The sequence below is a fragment of the Rhamphochromis longiceps genome, linkage group LG15 (genome assembly GCF_057381845.1).
Source record: "Rhamphochromis longiceps isolate RC_006_pf linkage group LG15, R_longiceps_female_GT1.1, whole genome shotgun sequence".
NCBI classification, from domain to species: Eukaryota; Metazoa; Chordata; class Actinopteri; order Cichliformes; family Cichlidae; genus Rhamphochromis; species Rhamphochromis longiceps.
Genome location: NC_140571.1, coordinates 17789599 through 17809669, shown reverse-complemented (window position 1 = coordinate 17809669; position 20071 = coordinate 17789599). Strand labels below are relative to the sequence as shown.

The window sequence follows — 20071 nt, the reverse complement described above, 5'->3', positions numbered from 1 at the left end:
GATGGAGTGGATATGGGTTTGGGGGCGTGTTCTGGAGAAACTCAAAATTGGATATCTCCTCACTGTGTAATCCATAAAACCACAACTGAGGACGGCGGACCTCTAGAAGACACGCATGCTGACTGGATAATTGTTTTCACGCTAGGAGTTTAAAAAAAAAAAAAAAAAAAAAAAACAGGTAACTCCACTTAACAGATATTGGTTCTGAAATGTGTATAATATATATATAACTTGTGTATAAAATTATCCACTGCTTGCTTCTATGGTGCTTTATGTGTGCGTAAAAGTTGTGCGTAAATTCCTTTCCATCGAGGACTTAACTTTTGTTCCGTTTTCCTTTCAGGTTCAACGATGCAGACACATTCAGTGCAGAGCTTTGCAGTCGTTTTGGCACTGCTACTCACCCCGCTGAATAATACGAAAGCTCAGAGCTTTCAAAGCGCGTTTCCACAGCCAAACAAACACAGCCCGAATGAATCGTCGACGTGTGTACAGCCCCCTCTTATTGGATTAATTTCTCGCGCAACGGGGCCAGTAACCTCAACATACGAAGTGCCGGAGTCCAGCCAGGAAGCGCTGCACGTCACTGAGCGTAGATACCTGCGGCTGGACTGGTGTAAGACACAGCCGCTCAAGCAGACCATAGAGGAGGAGGGCTGCCTTCGCCGCACCATCATTAACAGGTTTTGCTACGGACAGTGCAACTCCTTTTACATCCCGCGGAACAAGTACCAGGACGGAAACGCCTTTCGCTCCTGTTCGGCCTGCAAACCCAAAGCCTTCAGCACCGTCACATACACCCTCCTCTGTCCGGGACAGACGCCCAGCACTAAGAGGAAACGAGTCCAGCGCGTAAAGCTGTGCCGCTGCACTACTATCGATATGGATTAGCCACAAACTAAAACATGCTGGCCAGTAATATTGTCTTCTGTGAAAAATATAGAAGGGAGAGTCTATTTTGCTTAAAAGGCGCATAAGTTGGAATAGAAAAGTGAGGAACATGCTTGGGGGGAGAGACAGTTGACCACTAAATCTGCTAAAAGACAGTACACACTGCTAAGTGGGAGATTCATGTGTCACGTTCTGTATAAGGTGATAATTTGACCTGCAAATACAACTTTACCACACAATGACCAAACATCTGCCAATTATCAGTCGCCGCTTGCAGTTTTGTGAGTGTAAACAGACTTGGATGTGTTGGCACATGCACTTGCAGACAGGAAGTTTTAGGCCAATGCGAACCGTTGAGGTGCAGGCTGGTTTGCGGCAGTCCAGTGACAAAATTTGTCCAAACAAACAAACAAACAAAAAAAACCCAACAAGCTAATGGATGTGCAAAAATATAAGATGACTTCAGAGGTTGCATTGTTTCCACTGTGTGGGACATGGAGCTGAAGGTTTTAGAGACATACACTTTTATACATGCACTGCTAAAAGCCACTTGATTTCATGGCTGTGCATAATTTGTGTATCATTCATTGTAATGGCACTTGTAAATAAAACTGCATTCAAGCTATTGCATCACAGTTTTCTATGAGCAATGATTTTATTTGTGGAAAAATATTGTAAAAGATTTGATTTTACAGTTTAGATTTGATGCAAAAATGTATCTGTCTATACACAGTTGAAGCTGTTACTTATGTCTAAATATTGCACAGAAGATTTTTTTTAATATTTAAAACTTAAATATATGTTAGACGACAAGTTATAATATGGTTATAATATAAATCTTCCACTTAACAAATACAAGTAAATACAAGTAAATAAATAAACTACATTTTTCAAGGACCATGCATGTTTGGTACCCTTGCTCACATCCTGTTGGATCCAGCTTTGTGAGGACATAATCCGGTGGTTAGAATGATTTGGATATAAACAATTTTTTTTGGTTTCTTTAAGTTGAAGATATGCTGGCTTCTTTCTGACGCAGTCGCTCTTTCTGTTGGGAGCAAATTTAGACTGGACTGAGAAAAGAAGAAATTTCCAAAAAGATTTTCTATTAAGTCGATAAAAGCAGCAATGCTAAAAAAGTAACTTTGCAAGAGAATTCCTGAGTTGGTATGAGTTGATCTGTTTTTCACATTTAAGGCCTAATTCCACAAATGTCATCTAAGGCAAATCTTTTTGCTTCCTCAGTAAATCAACTGATTCCAGTCTTACCAGGCTGCTGGGGTTGGTCTTTCTCGTCTCCACCTTCTTCTCTCCGGTAATCCTCTTCACTGACTGCTGAGCCTCTTTTAACCTGCAAAGTGAAGCATTTAGTAAATGAAAACACTCCAGAGAACCACAATGAGGCCAAGCTATTCTATAAATATGCAGCAAAACGTAAAGTAGAGAAATAGAAATGTGCAAAATACTCTTTAAGCCAGCAGTTACAGATGCACCTATACGTTGGATAAACACTGATGCCAGCTAATATATAAACAATATCACCTTTACTGATGTCACTGAGAGATATTTGCCTTTTGTGTCAGATTAATGTTGGATTGGTTAAATGTTAAAAAAGACTAATAAAGAGCTAAAAGGATTCATAACAGTTTTCTAATATTAGATATAATTGTTATGTTTCATTCTTATGTTGCAATAATTAAGTGAAGACAAACACATTGTTTTCCCACACAGGGTATCGGTAAGGTCTTTATTAGAGGATTATATTTCTTTAGTTTTTAATTTAGTGATTCCCCTTGAGGTGGTTTTTGTGAACCTGTTTACAAAGGGTGACACACACACATACACACACACAGCTATTACTTACCTCTCTTTAGAGATATTCTTGTTCTCCCTTTTCCACCTGGTCTTGAAGTCGGCAGAAAACTCAAACCAGAGCATGAAGAAATAGCCAGCTGTCACCTCCGTCTCCCCCGTCTTAGGCATTACCCCAAAGTACAGGATCAAGTCCTCGAAACTGAAAACAAGTATTTAAAAAAATCAAGATCAAAATTTTATTTCATCTTAGTGTTTGTGTCTCCTCTCATCTAAAAACATAACCCAGGTCCTCTGCTTTGTCCTCCTCAGCACTTTGTTTCAGTAATACCTGTTATTACACTTCTATAACTTTAACAGACTTTTACCATTTAGTTGGTATGATGTTTGGCCTGTTACTACGAAAATATTTATAGACATGAAAAAAAGACAAAAAGAGATATGATAACAAAGAGTCACAACGTAGCTAAAAGAAATGGAAAACAACGGGAATAACTAAAATGGCAAAAAAAAAAAAGAGTTGCAAGATAATAAAAAGAAAAAAAGGGAGGGAAAATGGGAAAGTGATAAAAATAGACACAATATTATGAATGGATGAACTGCAAATAGCTCTAGGAGCCAAATTCAGATAGAGACCTGCATGCTGCACATGAATGAACAACTTAATTTTCCTACCTTTTTCGTACAGTCATCATCTGATAAGAAGCTTCAGCGTGCTCTTTTCGTGCTGTTAAAAAAGTGTGCCGGTAAAAAGTTTAGTTTTTGCAAGACTTTCCAAAAAAAAAAAAAACCAGATTAATTTTAAACTTTATGGAAAGTCTGTGAATCTAATTATTCATAGTTACACAATAAGATCCTCTTGTATGATGATGACCTTGTCTAATGGAGCCAGACAACCATTTGGTCTTAAAACACCAATTATGCAGTCAATGGAGCCATTCTTGCTATTATGCCATTATGTCAAATAACAGGTAGGCTACTTGTTATCTGTGTCTGTCTCTCTGTAATGTTTTGGAAGTCTCCTTCAGACCCAGAACAATAAAAAAAAAATCAATTTTAAAAAGCTACAGAAATTACCCACTAATGAAATTTGTAAATAAAGACACACCCTCTCATAAAACCCAAATTCCAGTTCTTGTTTGAAGACTTTTTTTAAACTCTTGTGGTTTAATTCACATCTATATTTATCTAAGAGGAAGAGAATGCAGGAGGATAAACTTCAAATCTTAGAACAAAAGATAAAGTCTTGGAAAAAGATCCTGCATGCAGTCCAATTGTCTGGTGTAGTTTTAGAACAAATAAAACAAATGGGAGACAATAGACAAAAGATGATGATCTGAATAGGCGGCTCTCTTAAAGACACTGATTTTGAAGCTTGATTGTGATACCTTTGTTACTGGGTGGAGAGGAAAAAAGATGACGCTCACAAGAAGAATTATTAAGTATTCACTGAATACTCAAATGTGAAATGGGTCACTATAAACATTTTACACAACATGGAATTCCTCAGCTCATAAGAGTTAACTTTTTTTGCAGTGAAAGAGCTCCATAGAAGGCCCAGTGCCTGTGTGTCTCAGCCATTGCCAAATCTGTCTGATCCCTATCTGAGTGTCTAGGCTGTACTCTGAATTCATTCTGTCTCCCTCACATACAAATACCAAAGACACTCCATTGGTAATTTTCAGGCTACTAAAGACACAAAGACTACATTTATAAGAGGCAAGGAAAGACATGTCTTGATTGAATGACAAATTACTTTAAAAAAAAAAAAAGAATCAACAGCAAACAGAAAACAGGTACAAAGATATCTCTTTGAAGCAATGACTCTTGCTTTTCTATGAGGGCTCGGGGGACTTTTACATGTCTGTCGACAGTATGGCTATCTAATAATCTGCTCATGAGTAGGGGTTATGGGGAAATAATTGAGGATAATTAAGAATGTGAAGAAGAGCAGTCAGTTTTTTAAGTGCAAGCAGGCAATTACATGTTAATTGCAGTAGAAGCTGCACGGAGCTTGGAGGATATTCAAAACAACAAAAATCTGTCTTTCAAAAGATTTTAACGCTTTTAAAACTGAGCTCATAATGTCAAATATTCAGCGTGTATGTGACCGTACTTCTCAATCATATTTCAAAAGATGTGCGCAACATTTAATTTCCTTGCTGGAATAATCATTACAAAAAATGTCATGGGAAACAAAAACTAAGTAGACTCCATAATTCAATAGCTTGTAGCACCACCTTTAGCAACAGTAACTACAGGTCTCATTCTCTTAATGATAAAGTCATATAGAGGAATTCTGGCCCACACTTCTTTACAACACTGTTTCTGTTGATTGAGCCTTGTGGGCATTTGTTTATATGAATGTGTCTCGTTTTCTCTTGCAGCTGATGTGACTGCTGTTTGTGCTGTCTTTGCTTTCTGCCACATGCTGCACTGTGCATTGTGACCAAACATCTCCACTTTGGTCTCATCTGTCTAAAGGACATTGTTCCAGAGGTCTTGGGTTTTGCCCAACCCTGGGAAGATTATAGCATTGTGTCAACACGCCTGAATGACCCAGTCGAGGAAACTACCAGAACCTCGACTTTTATAGGGATCAATTAATCAACCATATTTTATTCGCTGTATCTGGCTGCTAAATACCCTCTTAGTTCCTGTGGAAGCACTGTGGGCGCACTCTTTTTTTTAATATGACTGTATCTCATTGATGTTTTTACATAACACATTAAATGAATGGTAACTCCTCACCACTGAGCACAAAAGCCTCCATCTTGTCTTTAAATGGCTGCAGGTATTCTTCAGGAGAGTCAGAGCAAACCTTCTGTACGTCTTTCTCGCACCCTGAAAAGAACACAATGATGACAAAATTCAGGAAGCATTACACTTTCAATATTTAGACAAAATTTCAGATAAGAGCCTGGAGAAGATTGAAGCTATGAAGAACATTTCTTTCTTCTTCTCTTTGTAACAATTTACGGCTTGTTTAAAATAACCATAAGAAGAGAATAAGACAACAAACACGTTTAAAGGTGACCTTTATGCCACCATCTTTTGTCTGAAACCAGAAGATGCTCAGATGCATTCCAGATTTGTAATTTCTGCCTTAAAAAACTATCCTATATTTGTTTATTTGTTTCCAAGTTTAAATATTGGACACACTCGTCTGAATTGGCAGTATTGTAAAGCTAGTATTGGGTTTTGTCAGTTTTAATGATGTTTTTAATACTACAAAATAAGTAATTAAGACCTTTCAATAGGGTTCTCCGGGGTTCTTCATTTATGTATAATTATATGACTTCATTGACTTTTCCACCTCATTTTGTGTCATTACTGTTTTAGCTGTATGTAAGAAAATTCTCAGTGCTACAATTATTTGACATGGTCAATAATCAATAACAGAATACTTTACAAAGACATAAAATGGATTTATAGAACCAGCAGTTAAATCTGATAAAATGCCTTTTTTACCCCAACATCTACAACAACCTCGGCTATTGCTCAATTCTCCCACAGATTTAAATGAAGGATTCTTCAAGTGTCATGTCTTTTCTTTATAAGGTCTCTGTCAGACGTGCAGATTCACATAGAGAAGGACGAGCTCTGGGTTGAACTAGGTCCACCTGTACCCCAGCGTGAGGTTATCTACGCCGCTTCCTCTTCAGATATCACTAGTTGAGATTCGTCCAGAGATGGCGACTGCTCCTCTCTCTCTCCCTTTTCCCCTTCCAGTCTGCGGCTCCACGTTGCTGTGTCCAATCAGTGGATCACAGGAGCCAGTCTGTGGAGCCAGTCATAATATAGGCTGAACCAACCCCACCCCCACCCCGATGCTCGATCAACATCTTTCAGATAAGATTACAAAAGAATACTGTTTTCATTCGGGTTTGTGTAAACTGTAGAGGCGCGTATCTCCCTCTCTTTGCATTGTGTGGGGAGCCTTTCTTTCTTCTGTCTGCCTTTTGGGCCTGACAGACGTTTGCTTATTTCAGACTGAAGAGAGTTATGGACCTTCATGTAAATATAGCTGACTTCAAATGTGAGACTGCAATTACACAAACTGCACTGAAACAATGATTTTGATTCATAGTGAGGGATAAATGCTTTCTTAAGGAGGTTGACAGTATTTTGTGATGATATGCTAGAATTATTCATCTCTCAAATTACACCATTACTTCTGTAGGGGGGTAGTTTATATAGGACTGGTTCAAGTGACATTTTTAACAGTGTTCTTTACTTTGGAACAAGACAAGCAAATATGAAATTTGAACATTGTCCTTGTTTTATCCTTCCTTTTTTCTTATTTATTTGAGCTAAGGTCTTAAAGTGATGGCTCCACTGCCATTGCTCACAAAACAAGACAACACTAGTAGCTACACCTACAGCTTTGTGAGTACTTTGTGCTAGATGTATTGAAGTTTTGCAAACACATGACTACTAACCACATGATTTTATCTTTTCTCCACAATTCTGGACAAGTCACTGGTGAATATAGCCACAGTCACACAGGCTACTGGTAATGAGCGGAAAATCCTTGACCGGTTGGCAAGTGGTTGCTGGAGGCTGATGGCACTAGCCTGGAAATTGTTTGCTAAAGACCCAGTAAAAAAGACCCACAGACCAGTCAGTGACCTTCTGGCAACACGTTTCACTGAGTGTGTATTTCCTGTCCGAGGCAAAAACCTTCTTTAGATAGTTTTGGTTGCTAGCAGTGTTGGGTGTAATGCGTTACTAAGTAACACGTTACTGTAATTAAATTACTTTTCCACTGAAAAAGTAGAGTAACTAAATACTGTTCATTTTTAGGTATTTTAATTACAGTTACTTACAATGTACTTGCATTACATTGTAAAATAATTAAACTCGCTGAATATCATTATTTAATTTCAATAATTTATCTTCTAAACGTAAAAGTAAATTCTGCCGCTTTAACATCGCTGTAGTGCAGCTGTACGTCATTTCCCACCAGTTTGCTGCATAGTTGTATTCTAAAGCGGAAGATGTCGGACTCGGCTGAAGCGAGTGGCTGCTTTATGAAATGGAAATATTCCCATCTCTTCACTTTTCTGAAACAAGCAGACAAGAATATTACAGTAATATGTAAGCTATGTCCTGGGGAGAAAAAACTATCGGCCGCTGTTAATAGCAGGAGTAATCTACTGAAGCGCCTGACACGAGAGCATAGACGAACACTTCTGAGTGATTCTTGTTCATCATCCATGGATAACACCGCGGCAACTCCTGCTAAGCAGGCAAAAGGTGATTTTACTTCAGCAGCACAGAAAGCGTCTGAAGGTGAGCTTAAAAACATTATTGCAGGCTACATTGTGGAAGAGATGCTACCGCTGCGTACTGTAGAGTCTCCGTCTTTTTAAAAAAAATGTATTTATTATTTAAAGAGTTTAATTTCTATTGTTTGTCCACTCAAGGTTTATAGGGATTTTAAAAAGTATCACACCACATTAGAACATCAGCTTTTATATTGTAAAGTAAAGACCCTACAGTAATATAGAAAAAAATGCCTACAATCAAATGACCCTCTAGGAGCAGGCAATTGGCAACAGTGGGAAGGAAAAACTCCTATTTCACAGGAAGAAAACCCGAGCAGACATCTGCCGTGATTGGTTGCCCAGAGTTTGCAATTTACCTTCAAACACTCACCAGCTCTCCAAGCAGCAGTGAAACTGTGAAAAGTGGAAACCGAGAACATTTACTTTCAAAATAAAAGTGGCACATGCATTTGTTGGTGCAGCAGCCTCTTTATGACAGATTTCACAAAACAACTGCCAGCAACCTACAGCAACCAGTCCGGGAATATTCTTTTCCCCCTCGCAGGCAGTGGTTGTATCATGTGAAACATCATGGATAGCTCTTGATCACTGTGTGCATGGCATATACAAGTATATAAGCACTAAGCCAAAACTAAAAAAATAAAAAAATTGTAATTTGATATAATAAACTGTGTGGAGAATATAAAAAGGTGTACCAAATTCAGCAATAACAAATCGGACAGTTTTGAGTTGTTATTAAGGAAAACCAAGAAATCACCAGAGTTGAGAAATCACTTAGGACCATGAATGCTTGTGCAAAAATATATGCATCTACCTGTAGGTGAAATAGCATGGACCAGCACAGACACAGACTGCTAGCATGGCTGAAACCATGACTGATATACAATAAAAAACAACTAAACAAAAAAAAAACCCTTTTGCAACTCTGTGGCTCAATAAACTACTTTTATTGCCACTGTAACAGACACAAGAAAATTTAAGGCCCAAGAAGGGTACACAATGTGTAGTTTTAAAAACCCAACTACAGATATAAATCCAAATCTGCATAGCTAGTTAGCTTTATTAATAATTTGAATGAACTTCCCAATGAATAACCCATGTAAATGCAATATAGTCTCAACATGGATGACTTAAGAGAAGTTTAACCACAACAAACAGAAAGATTTCATACCAGCCAAACAGAAAACAGAGGGAGAGTGACGAATGACAAAAGCAAAGCCTCAAACCAGGCATGAGGGCAGTTCAAACAGGCAGAACAAAAGGAACCTGCGACAGGCAAACCAGATTGCACGGTGGTTTGGGTAGACAGTGCGATAAGACAAAGCTGTGTTGAGAGGTAAAGAAAGCTATCTGTGGCACACATCTGGGGGCCACACTGGAGCCCAGGTGATACAGGTTAAGGATCCGTGCATTTCTGCAAAGATACCAGAGATACTAGGGGTCTGGAGATTACATAAGTGGGAAGCTACGGTCTCCCTGCACTGGCGACAGGGGCACAAAGCAACAACGATGGGAGATCTGATGGGCTAAGGATTAGAAGCTGGATCTGAAAGGCGCCAGGCCAGTATCAGCAGCAAGACTCCTGCTAGTCTCAGAATACATGCACATAAACACGCATTCAACAAAATGCATGCAAAATCACATGCATACGTAGGGACACAACAATGAACTCACTCATAATCATACTCATGCACAGTAAGCATTGTCCTCAGAATGACTTTTAACTGAGCGGCAGGCTGAATGGCGTCATATGCGCACACTTAGGCAGTGAAAAGAACACGCAAAAAAGGATTAGAAAGACAAGAGGAAGTCTTTTGTTCTTGAGCTTTCACTAACATGAGTTTGCTCACAGAGGAAAGCCGTTGGCCTTAAGTATAAACAGCTACTCAATGGCTGGGGCCAGTGATGGGAAACCAGGGTAGTGAAGGTGGGAGGGGGATGTCTGTGGAAAAACGATGCCAGACTGAGCCAAAGTTTGGTCTGTGGGAACCTCTGGAAAGTATCAGAAAATCACACTGACAGAGTTACACTGGCTGATTTTTTCAAACAAAAGCACACAACAAAATGACCACAAGTTGAGAATACTCCTGGTCACCCCAGTCACATGGAAGCTTGCCATCTGTCTGGAATGTGTGCAACCATCTAATAATATTAACCGAGAAAAGGGGACTGAGTCTGTTTGTTATTCTTCTTTTCAAAAACTCAGAGAACAGGAGATGGTATGGTAACGTCACATACTTGTCAGATCTCGTCCAAGATGTCTCAGATCTCTGTCGAGGTCAACAAACTTGACCTGCGCTGCCAGGAAGATGTCCTGCGGTTCAGGAAGAGGGAACATACTCTTCTCTGTGCCTGCATTCTGGAAGGTGAAAACATTTTAGAAATGCATTACATCTGTGGATGCAGTGTGTGTGATGCTGAGTTAGGTGATTCCCAGCTGAAGGACGAGTCCAAACCTGTGTTTTATTGTCTAATATAGCCAATTTTCATAAGAATACAACACAAACACATCAATTTCTATGAAGGTAGTTCCATTTTAAGCATGCTAATCTACAATAAGGGCAGCTGTGGCTCAGGAGATAGAGGAGGTCATCCACCAGCTGGAAGGTCATGCATGCTGAAGCACCCATGGGCAAGATACTGAACCCTTAGCACTGTATGAATGTGTGTGTGGTGTGCTTTGAGTGCTCATTTAGGCTACTACATTTATTTTTTCAATTGCATATTTTTTTTAAAGTACCTTGTCCACATTGTGCAAGTAATATGACACCACGTAATCCACCAGGCTGATGCGATTGTCCTGAGAAGAAATGGAAGGACAACATGAAAGCTGGATGAACGATGAATGTAATGGACTCTTTTACCTAGAGTTTGGTCTCAAGCTACACATTCTAGTTTTGTCATTGGCAGATGCTGCTGAGGTTAAGCTTATGAGTTCAAATCTTCTTCTTTGTTCTGTTCTTTTAAGTACAATACCAAATATTCTCCCAGGAACAGATGCTTTATCTGAACACATACACAAATATGGCAACAGAGCACACCTTTTTAAAAGGTATCAGGAGTTGGGGTTTCAGTAAATGCAACAAACAAATTTCTATTACTCTTAATTTAAATTTCTTTCAGTAATAAGTATTGTTTTTCACACACCCTGATTTCACTGGCTTTTGAAGCCAAATCCTTATCACACTTATCACTGTGATAGACGATAATAACGGCACTTTATCGAATCAAGTCTGACTATTCTACTTTCCCCTCCACCTATACCACTGCAGGTTCTTTATTATGATGTATTTCACACCTACTTTCCCTCATCCTCGTGTTAGATTACAATCTCAGGCCAAACACTTGGCACACTTCCTGTGCTCTGTTCTGAAAGGCAGGCAAAAGAGCCACAGTGACTCCGTAGGTATCAAGGCCTTACCCTGCTCTTTACATCTTTGAGTTTTGGAAGGATTTCCAGGCCAAAGCCGTCAGCCTGACCTCTAATCCTGCTTCCTCCATTCATGTGGTTCCCAAGAGCCAACACCAGTCCCATCACCTTGCTGACACTGTCGCTCTCCAGCAGAGCCTAGATAATCAACAGTTTTTTTCAAGACTGGGGTTCACGCCACTCCATGTCACATTATTTACTGGCCACCTTCAATGAACGTCACGTGCTTAGCTCACCTTACAGACATGGAAGACAGTGTTGAGCTTGCGTTGAATTGAGGTGATCCCATCGATGAAGGCTGACTGGAAGATGACACAGCGAGCTCTGCCTGCGAAGTCTGGAATCTGAGATAGTTCATACAGGAACCTGGAGCACAATCACATAAACACTGAGAGTCCACAATGCAATGACATTACCCATCCCTGTTAGAACTGTCAAATCAGAAGGTCTGGTATTTGTCTATTTAGTCCACAAATACAATCAATTACTGCTGTGCTCTCTAAACATCTGCTGAGGCACTCACTGCTCAGGTTTGTCCAGCAGCTTAACATCCTCTTCTTCTGACGTCTCGTAGTGTTTCCTGATCCTCTCCAGCTCCTCCGGCAGTGCTCTCTGCCAAATTGATAGCAACTTCTAAATTAAAGGTTCATCGTTGTACACAATTGTCTCACACAATTACGTGCCTAAATGCGTACATTTTCATACAGCGCTTCAATGGTCTCCAGGTCCACCACAGAGTGATCCACTGTCAGTACAGCTAGAAGTAAAAATACACAGAGAAGGGAGAGAGATTTAAAAAAAGCTGTGATTCATATATTGTCAGATCCAACTCAGAACATATATATACACACACACATATATTATATATATATATATATATATATATATATATATATATATATATATATATATATATATATATATATATATATATATATATATACACACACACACCTTCCACTAGCAGTAAAATAGAAATAACATGTCTATATGGTTAGAAACTGATCAGAAGACAGTATACTGCAAAGGAAGAAATGCTTACTAGGCTTCATTCACAATATTCCTCCTAGTATTGATCATTTATTGCTGAAACAATAGTGATCGCGCATTTTGACTTATGTCAAAGTTCAGCGGGCAAGAGTAGAGAAATTTATCATAGTACTCACATTTTAACACACTCAACCAGACAAATTCTAAAGATTGCGAAGGGAAGTGACAATGCTTTTCTAAAGTTGCTCTTCTGTATCAATGATGGATAATCAATACATATGATATCATAAACGTATCCATGGAAATACAAAAAAATAAATAAATAAAATGCATTGACAAAAATTGGCTTTCATGCTCCTCTTCCTGAAGGACAGTCTACTGTTTGCTCCAAAGATTTTTCAGTTTTGGATTAGAAATGCATATTGCCCGTCTTGCTGACATTGTGGTGAGCGTTTGGGCCACTAATCCTGCTTCAAATTCACCCCCAGCTCATATTCAGAGTGAAATACAGGGTACATTCTCTGTGACGCCGCGATTAAAGTCCAACCAAGGTTTATGTTCAGGGAGCTGTGGTTACCTGAATGTTTACTGCAGGTTCAAATTCTCAGACTGGCTGGGAAACCCAGCTAGTTTAGTGACCTACTGTAATCTATCTCTCATGTGATGGAAAAGATGATTACATGCACTTTGAGGATTTAACAGAGATGAGAATCTAAACGCTGTTCCAGAGGCTTTCCACCACAAGACGGTAAAAATTTGAAGATATATTTATTTATTTTGTTAACCTTTATTTATCTCAGAGAAAGGACTTGTGAAATTTAAAATCCCTTATGCAAGATTGTTCAAGACAGGCAGCAGCACCAATGTGTGTAAGCACCTATCCTTTATAAGCAAAATATACTTTAAATAATATGCCTGTTACATGTTTTACATTTTGACTGGTTATTGCATTTTGCCATCTTTTATATTTTACTAGAAAACTGTTTTGATTTTATTGTTATTTTACAGTTCTGCGTAAAAGTCTTGAGTCACCCTTCATTTCTTTATATTTGGCTCAGAAAATGTGAAAAATAGGTGCAGCGATTCTCTGACAAGAATTCCCATTGATAGCTGGCAGGCAATGTCACTGGTGGGACAATGCGTGGATGGCCAGTCCGGGCTCTGAGGAGGCCAATCCATGACTGATAGTGCTGTATTGTGTGCTTCTATTCAGTTATACTTTTACTGCACTGGCAGTTTGCTTGGGATCATTGTCATGCTGAACATGAAACCATTACCAATCAGATGCTTTCCAGTTGGCATTGCAAGTTCATGAGCATGACGATTCTGTTAAAAACAATGAAATTCAATTCACCTTTTTTTTTTTTTTTTTAAATTGGATCATGATAGAGTCCAGTTTTGCCTGTTATCAGTGTAGAAACAAAACGTTGTTTCCTTGCAGTACAATGAAGGAGTGAAATGACCTCACCTTGCTGAATATCTTTCATCTCAAGGTGGAGGCTTGATATGAGGATGCCCACAGCCTGAGAGCGTTTACCATCCAACAGTTTAATGATCTAAAACACACACAAACATGGTTACCATGACCACCTTACCAGTAGAAACCATTAGTGAGTCCTGAATAGAGAGCCTAGCATTTCATACCAGCGTTTCCATTTTCTCTTGTTTAAATGCTTCACTTCCTTCTTATATTTTACTAATGTCACTTGGTTTGTACTTTCCTCTTGCTTTAAAATCATAGTATTAAGAGCCATGATGTGGAGGAGTCTGTAAACCATGATGCATTACCCCCCTCTAGTGGACACATGCCATTAAGTATTGCAGCCTACATTTTCTTTAGCAATAGCTAAGGGATTCACAAGATGAATAAATGATAACATGATGACAGACGTTAATTTCTTACCTTCTTAGGCTTTGCTTTTTTCTCATAAGTCTCTGACAGCGGTTTCCTCTTTGTCTGTGTGGTGGTTTTAGCAAAGAGATCTTCAAACTCACTGGCATCAATTAAGTTTGGTTCTTCCAGAATATTCCATAATGTGTTGTTACTGCGGGAGAGAGCAAAACAGTCTGTTTAAAAAACGAAGAAAAAAACAACAAAAACATCAAGTTGCTGATATGAGGCCATCTAAGCAATAAAGCAGGATTCATTAATTTATTATGATTCAATATAAAAATCCAGTCAGTATTTATGAGGTCCTATTAAGAGGTGTAGTGGAATAGCTGTTTGTGCACGAGCGCGCTTCTTTTTATTTGGTGAAAACACAACACTCCTTCGAGCCGGATTCGAACCAGCGACCTAAGGATCTCCACTAGATACACCTACAGTCCTCCGCTCTACCAACTGAGCTATCGAAGGGTGATGAGTTTCAGGACGGCTCTTTCTCTCGAAAACTGCAGTTAGACAATAAAATGATGTAATCTCCAGAACATAATGATTCTGGCTGTTTGCAACTTGTGGAGTCAACCCAGGTAATTTGATCGTGTTTTACAGCAGCTACAGACAGGCTGGATGTCCCCTTGATCGTACCTCACCCACAATTCCGTTTATAACGTGGCCGGCCAATAATTTCCAGCCGTGAGGAGGAAACGGCAGTAAAACGTATCAGTTTCAGACTGCTCAGGGACTGTGCAGATCAGCTCTGTGGGCTGATTATGACATAAAACTCATGGTCTGTTCTCAGAACTGCTGTTTTGCCTGGATGGTCTTGTCTATAAAAGTTGGCCACGGAGTTTTGTGTATGGGGGTTTCTCCTGAATAGTCTTCCTACAGTGTTTTGCTTACTGCGTAAGCTCACTGAGCTACCTGCTTGTAAAGTTGCCGGGGTGGACCAGTTAGATGTGGGGCGAGTTGTCCTGGGAACTTGGGCTGCCATAAGATTTGCAGTTCTGCCATATTCTGTATATAGAGGGATTTTTGTGCCAGAACTATTGTGGGTGAAATTGGTGCCACACATTTCAGGTGGCAGGCAGCCTGTCGTAAATGTTTAAGGAGTACAGACTTTCAATATGCTCTTACACACTTCTTGAGTGGACCTACTCGTTGTCCTGGATCTGGATTCTGTTCCAGTAAAGAGGCTTCATGGGTCGGGAAGGCTCTACTGCCGGTTTCCTGGGAGGTTTATCAACTCCAAGACCCAATGCTGGAGGAGGTGGAGGGAGCGATAACCCTGGCGTGGGTGGAGGAGGTGGAGGTGGGGGTAGTGGCAGGTCATTTGATGGCTGCATGTAGTTAATAGGTGGAGACGAACATGGTGGAGGTAGTGGAGGTGGAGGAGGAGGAGGAGGAGAAGGAAAAACATCTGATTTAGCTGGTGATGCTGTCTGAGAAGGAGCTGGTGGTTGTTTTGAGCTACAAGGAGTTACAAGTGAAGAGGAGGAGGACAGTGTGCCTTCGATCTTGCCGGCGAAGCTGATGGAAGCAAGGTCCAACTTTTTGGGGGCCACCTTCTGCTGCTGAGAGCATGTACAGGTTCTCCCGGAACCTTCTTCATCCTGAGCAGTTTTGACAAATGTCTCCCGGTCGGTTTGAATGCAGACGGTGCGAAATGATTTGTGCAAAAAGTCATCTGCTGTAGACACAGCCATATCTTTAAGTTCCCCTTTACAGTGGGTCCCAACCTGGGAGAGTTTGTTCTGCAGCTCAGCAAGACTGAACTCCAGACGTGCAACATTTTCATCCTTGTCCAACCTCAGTCTGAAGAGTTCCTGATCATAGTCCTCCTGAAATAAATAATGTTGTCCAATTATTAATTAATAAATCTTAGTGATGATCATAATGATATCATTCACATTGCTAAATCTAAAGCCAGCTCTGCAAGGCTGAACTTCAGCATACATTGTTAGGGTCCTTGGGTCGTCGACCCAGTGTTTTGTGTTTTTGGTTCTTTGATTTTGTTATTTCATTATATTCTAGCTTTGCTTTATGGGTTTTAGGATTATTCTTAGTTTAGGTTCTCTGGGGTTTGGTTAGAGTTTTAGTGTTCTGGTTTTCTGTCTGTGTTCCATAGTTGCTGTCTCCCCTGTCTGCAGTATCCCCACGTCCAGTCAGTGTCTGTGTCTGCCCTGGTCCCACGTCTCTGTTCCCTTTGTTATAGTGCTTGCCTGTGAGTCTGTGTTATGTTTCCTGTTTTACTTTGAAAGTCCATGTCTCATGTTAATGTGTCTGGTTTTGCTTCCCCTTGTCTCGTTAGGCCTGATTTGCCCCAGCTGTGTCTCCCTCCTGTTGCCCATTCCCTGATTACTCCCTCTGTGTATTTAAGCCCTGTGTTTCAGTCTGTCAGTGTTGTGATCTATGCTTATCTACGCTCACTTATGCGGTGTGGTTTGCCTGCCTGCGTTAATGTTTGTACTTTGGAAGTTTGTTACTTTGAGTTCAGCATTAAAGCTGTTTTTTTGAGTTCACGTCTGTCTCTGGAGTCTGCACTTTGGGTCCTTTTCCTGCCTGCACACAGCCGTTCCATAACATACATGAGGGATCATCAGTCTCTGAAGCAAAATTCAGAGAAACCTGTTTAGGTCATTTACCATCATCACCAAGATTTATGAGACTCCAACTAAAATTTGTTTACATATTTCACTGAAAATAAAAAAATCTTATCAGTCATATGGCCTCAGATCGCAATATGTTTTTGTGATGGTTCACACATTTACAGGGTTGCTGACAAACATTGAAAGGATTTTGTAGCTACCATCATTTAATTAAAAACAAATGTGCATTTGAGTCTATGATATATATACTCTCTCACTTTTAACAGAATAAAAGAAAACATTATTTATACATATTTTTCCAAGATGTAAAAACTGAAGTATCTTTTAAAATGTTGAAAAACAAGTGTGTATCTATGACTCAGCCCAAACTGGGACTGAACCAGGCAATGAGTGTGGTGGTAATACTGCAATGAAAGACTTTTTCTGTTTTTCTTCATGCAGTCATGGAAATTACCGTACAATCCCTCATCCTTACTGACCTTTAACTTCTCCAGCTCCTCTTTGCATTCTCTCTTCAGCTGCAGGAGAGCAGCCTGGTGCTCTGAGAAAAACAGATCCAAACATCATCAAAAAGTCTGTCTTTTTTAGAAAGCTTTATGATTTTAATGCTTTTTCTAGTAAAAGAAAAAAAAGTTGTTAATCATCACAAGCCTAGTTTGTAAGAGTATTTTTATTCCTGTGAACATAAGTCAGACTAGTGGCTGCTTACAACCCACAAAAGATGAAAACAATGCAACCTGTTACCACATGATGGCAGCAGAGTCCCAACTGTAAACTAGTACAGGCTCGCAGATTATAGAGGCTGGCATCTGTCTAAGCAAACATTTACAGCATCTGCTGTTAGATGACTGAGATAGTAAAAGGGCAGTTAGAAAGTATATTTACTGTAGGCTTCCTCACTGTGTCTACAGGGAGTGTATGTCAAGGGATATGGGCGTGTACACATGGTTTTGTCCCTGTTCAAACAGTGTTCGATAATCTTACTGATTACTGTGAAGTGGATAACAATTAACAAAGAAATTTTATCAACTCATCCATTAAAATACAAAAGCAAGCAGGAGTAGATTATGCCTTTAAAATGCAAGTAAACTGTGATTTATAATCACAAACTATTCAGCAATTTTAGCCCCCCCCCCCCCCCCCCAAAAGACTACGGTGAGAGTACAGTGTGTGATTAAAGAACTGCTTTTACAGATGGAGTCAGACTGTAGATGTTTACACATTTGCGGGTGGAGTTCAGTTTACCTTTGCAATCGAGCTTGATATTACATCCACCACACTGTAAAGTAGCTAGACACTGCTTCTCTGTCATGCATATTCAATGTGTAGAATTTCACATAATAATAGTATTTCTATTTAGATTTTATTCTCTTTTTACTGTGAGGTGAATACCTTTCCTTAACAGTCTAACCAGCGTACGGTCACAGGAGGCTAAAGTCTGTCTATTCCATAGCAAAGAGGGGGTACGCTCACCCTGACAACCACAAACTTTTACAAAGCCCAGTGAAAAACACCAGTTATTCCAACATGCATTGTTTCTGTGGGAGGAAAGTAGAGTCCTTGAAGAAAACCCACACAGGCAGAGGAGAACATGCAAACTGCACATGGAAAGGCCCCAGCCGAACAGGAGTAGCACTATAAACCAATCCATAATATTCACTTCATTAAATCCATTTCAGAACCATTACCTTTAACTGCTGCTTCTTCTTTTGACACTAAAGTTCACATCATTCAACATGAAAAAAGAATTAATCATACTTCTATTTTTTTAAAAAGCCTTTAAACTGTTACCACATTTCCAAAATTCCCTTAAGATGTGTTTTTGTACATATTTGAATTCAAGCAAATTTTAAATGCTGTCAAAATGTGACCTGTATACACAAATTGTAAAAAAAAAAATGTGAGGAATCGAGTTTTATTTTTGTTCCTTCTGTTTAATTTTGTTTGACACATACTTCTGAGTAACTTATTGGCAGCACGATTAATATGAAGTTATTCATAGTACATATTGATGGAGTTACTTTCTTCAGCAGCATTAGCAAACCGTATGACACTGATAAACTGAAGAATAAACTTAGAAAGTAGAACTTGGAGAGGTGTAATGTTAATGTCCTGGGTTGATTTATGTGGAGTAATGTTTTCATGCCAAGTTATGACATGCATACATTAGTCTGTACCTGCTTCTGTGTACTTCAGCCCAACTTTTTCTTCCTTAAGAGGTGGCCACACAGCTTGTAGGCGACCAGGAGTTCGTTCCTCTCCTTCACCTGGGCTCGATGTCTCTGACTATGAGTGAGAAAATTGACAGCAGATATTATTAATGACAGAATTAATAACAGAAGTTGCAGCTACATTGTAAAAATGACTGATGAATTGTGATTAAAAACACGCACAACGCTCAGAATTGCTTTGTTTTTTTATTTTTAGCCTGATTTAATCTTAAAAAGTAACAAAAATCACAGAGAGGACTAATTCCTACTTTGTCATCAGGTGGGTCCTTCTCAGGAGTCTTACTTGAGGTTCTCTCAAAAAGTGTTTTAAGTACATCTTTATCATTTCTTATCTTCTTCCTCAATGCCTCCAGGACAACTTTATCTCCTGGGTCCTTTTTTAAAGGCTTTGGTGTGAAGAAGGCCTTGAAGGCATCAAAAGCTGCCTCTGCACTGGACATGGAAGGTTTTGTAAGTTCACATGATTCTGAAACCTCTGTATTTTTATTTGTTTCTGGTTCTTTCTTCTCCTCCTCTTGGCTATCTTCACTTCCATTCACCCTTGTTTCATTCCGGTCTCCCTCAGCCTCCAACACCTCCTTCTCATCTCCTCTCTTTTCCCGACTCAGAAAATGAGAGATCTGGTCTAAGATGCTCCCTGGAACTTTGGTGTCCTTCTGCTTCTCTGTGAAATCTGCCCCTCGTCCTCCCACAGGAGATGGCTTAATGTGGGCCATGGTGTCATGCTCTGGTCCAGTGACCCCCTTCCTTAGGACCCTAAGGCCGCTGAAGAGAGCCGGGACCTGGATCTGCTTGTCTGCGGGGGAGCTCGGGGAGAAGGTGGCTCTGCTGAAGGTGGAGTCAGGTGGAGGATTATTAGTTGCAGATTTTATTGTCATCTCTGGCAAATTATCCTTTAGGCTGGGAAGATGGGGGGGTGAGTTGGGAGTCTCTGAATT

The 20071-nt window shown here is 39.7% G+C and overlaps 2 protein-coding genes and 1 non-coding gene across 3 annotated transcripts in view; 1 reads left to right on the top strand and 2 right to left on the bottom strand.

Moving 5' to 3' along the window:
* The first annotated feature begins 93 nt into the window (after positions 1–93).
* On the top strand, positions 94–1489 carry LOC146652494 (gremlin-1-like). Its single transcript, XM_085382812.1, has 2 exons — positions 94–178; positions 344–1489. The coding sequence occupies exon 2, from the start codon at positions 352–354 to the stop codon at positions 889–891; it is 540 nt and encodes a 179-aa protein (XP_085238938.1). The 5' UTR covers positions 94–178; positions 344–351; the 3' UTR covers positions 892–1489.
* A 196-nt stretch (positions 1490–1685) lies between these two features.
* The window catches only part of LOC146652492 (uncharacterized), a 28430-nt gene continuing 10044 nt past the window's right edge, over positions 1686–20071 (bottom strand). Inside the window, exons 3-19 of the mRNA XM_085382813.1 lie at positions 19080–19188; positions 18591–18617; positions 17382–17443; positions 15452–16134; positions 14318–14459; positions 13883–13970; positions 12120–12181; positions 11948–12036; positions 11661–11790; positions 11416–11562; positions 10735–10794; positions 10233–10353; positions 5455–5547; positions 3379–3430; positions 2756–2905; positions 2161–2242; positions 1686–1964 (exon numbers count right to left, since the gene is read on the bottom strand). Coding sequence (XP_085238939.1) covers positions 1812–1964; positions 2161–2242; positions 2756–2905; positions 3379–3430; positions 5455–5547; positions 10233–10353; positions 10735–10794; positions 11416–11562; positions 11661–11790; positions 11948–12036; positions 12120–12181; positions 13883–13970; positions 14318–14459; positions 15452–16134; positions 17382–17443; positions 18591–18617; positions 19080–19188 — 2250 coding nt within the window. The 3' untranslated portion in view covers positions 1686–1811. The remainder of the gene's footprint in view (positions 1965–2160; positions 2243–2755; positions 2906–3378; positions 3431–5454; positions 5548–10232; positions 10354–10734; positions 10795–11415; positions 11563–11660; positions 11791–11947; positions 12037–12119; positions 12182–13882; positions 13971–14317; positions 14460–15451; positions 16135–17381; positions 17444–18590; positions 18618–19079; positions 19189–20071) is intronic.
* trnay-gua (transfer RNA tyrosine (anticodon GUA)) lies at positions 14683–14770 on the bottom strand. The gene is given in 2 exon segments: positions 14683–14718; positions 14734–14770. It is a non-coding gene; the product is annotated as a tRNA-Tyr (tRNA).

Bases quoted from the DNA above. Each gene is read 5' to 3' on its own strand.
- LOC146652494 (XM_085382812.1), top strand. From the start codon at position 352: ATGCAGACACATTCAGTGCAGAGCTTTGCAGTCGTTTTGGCACTGCTA.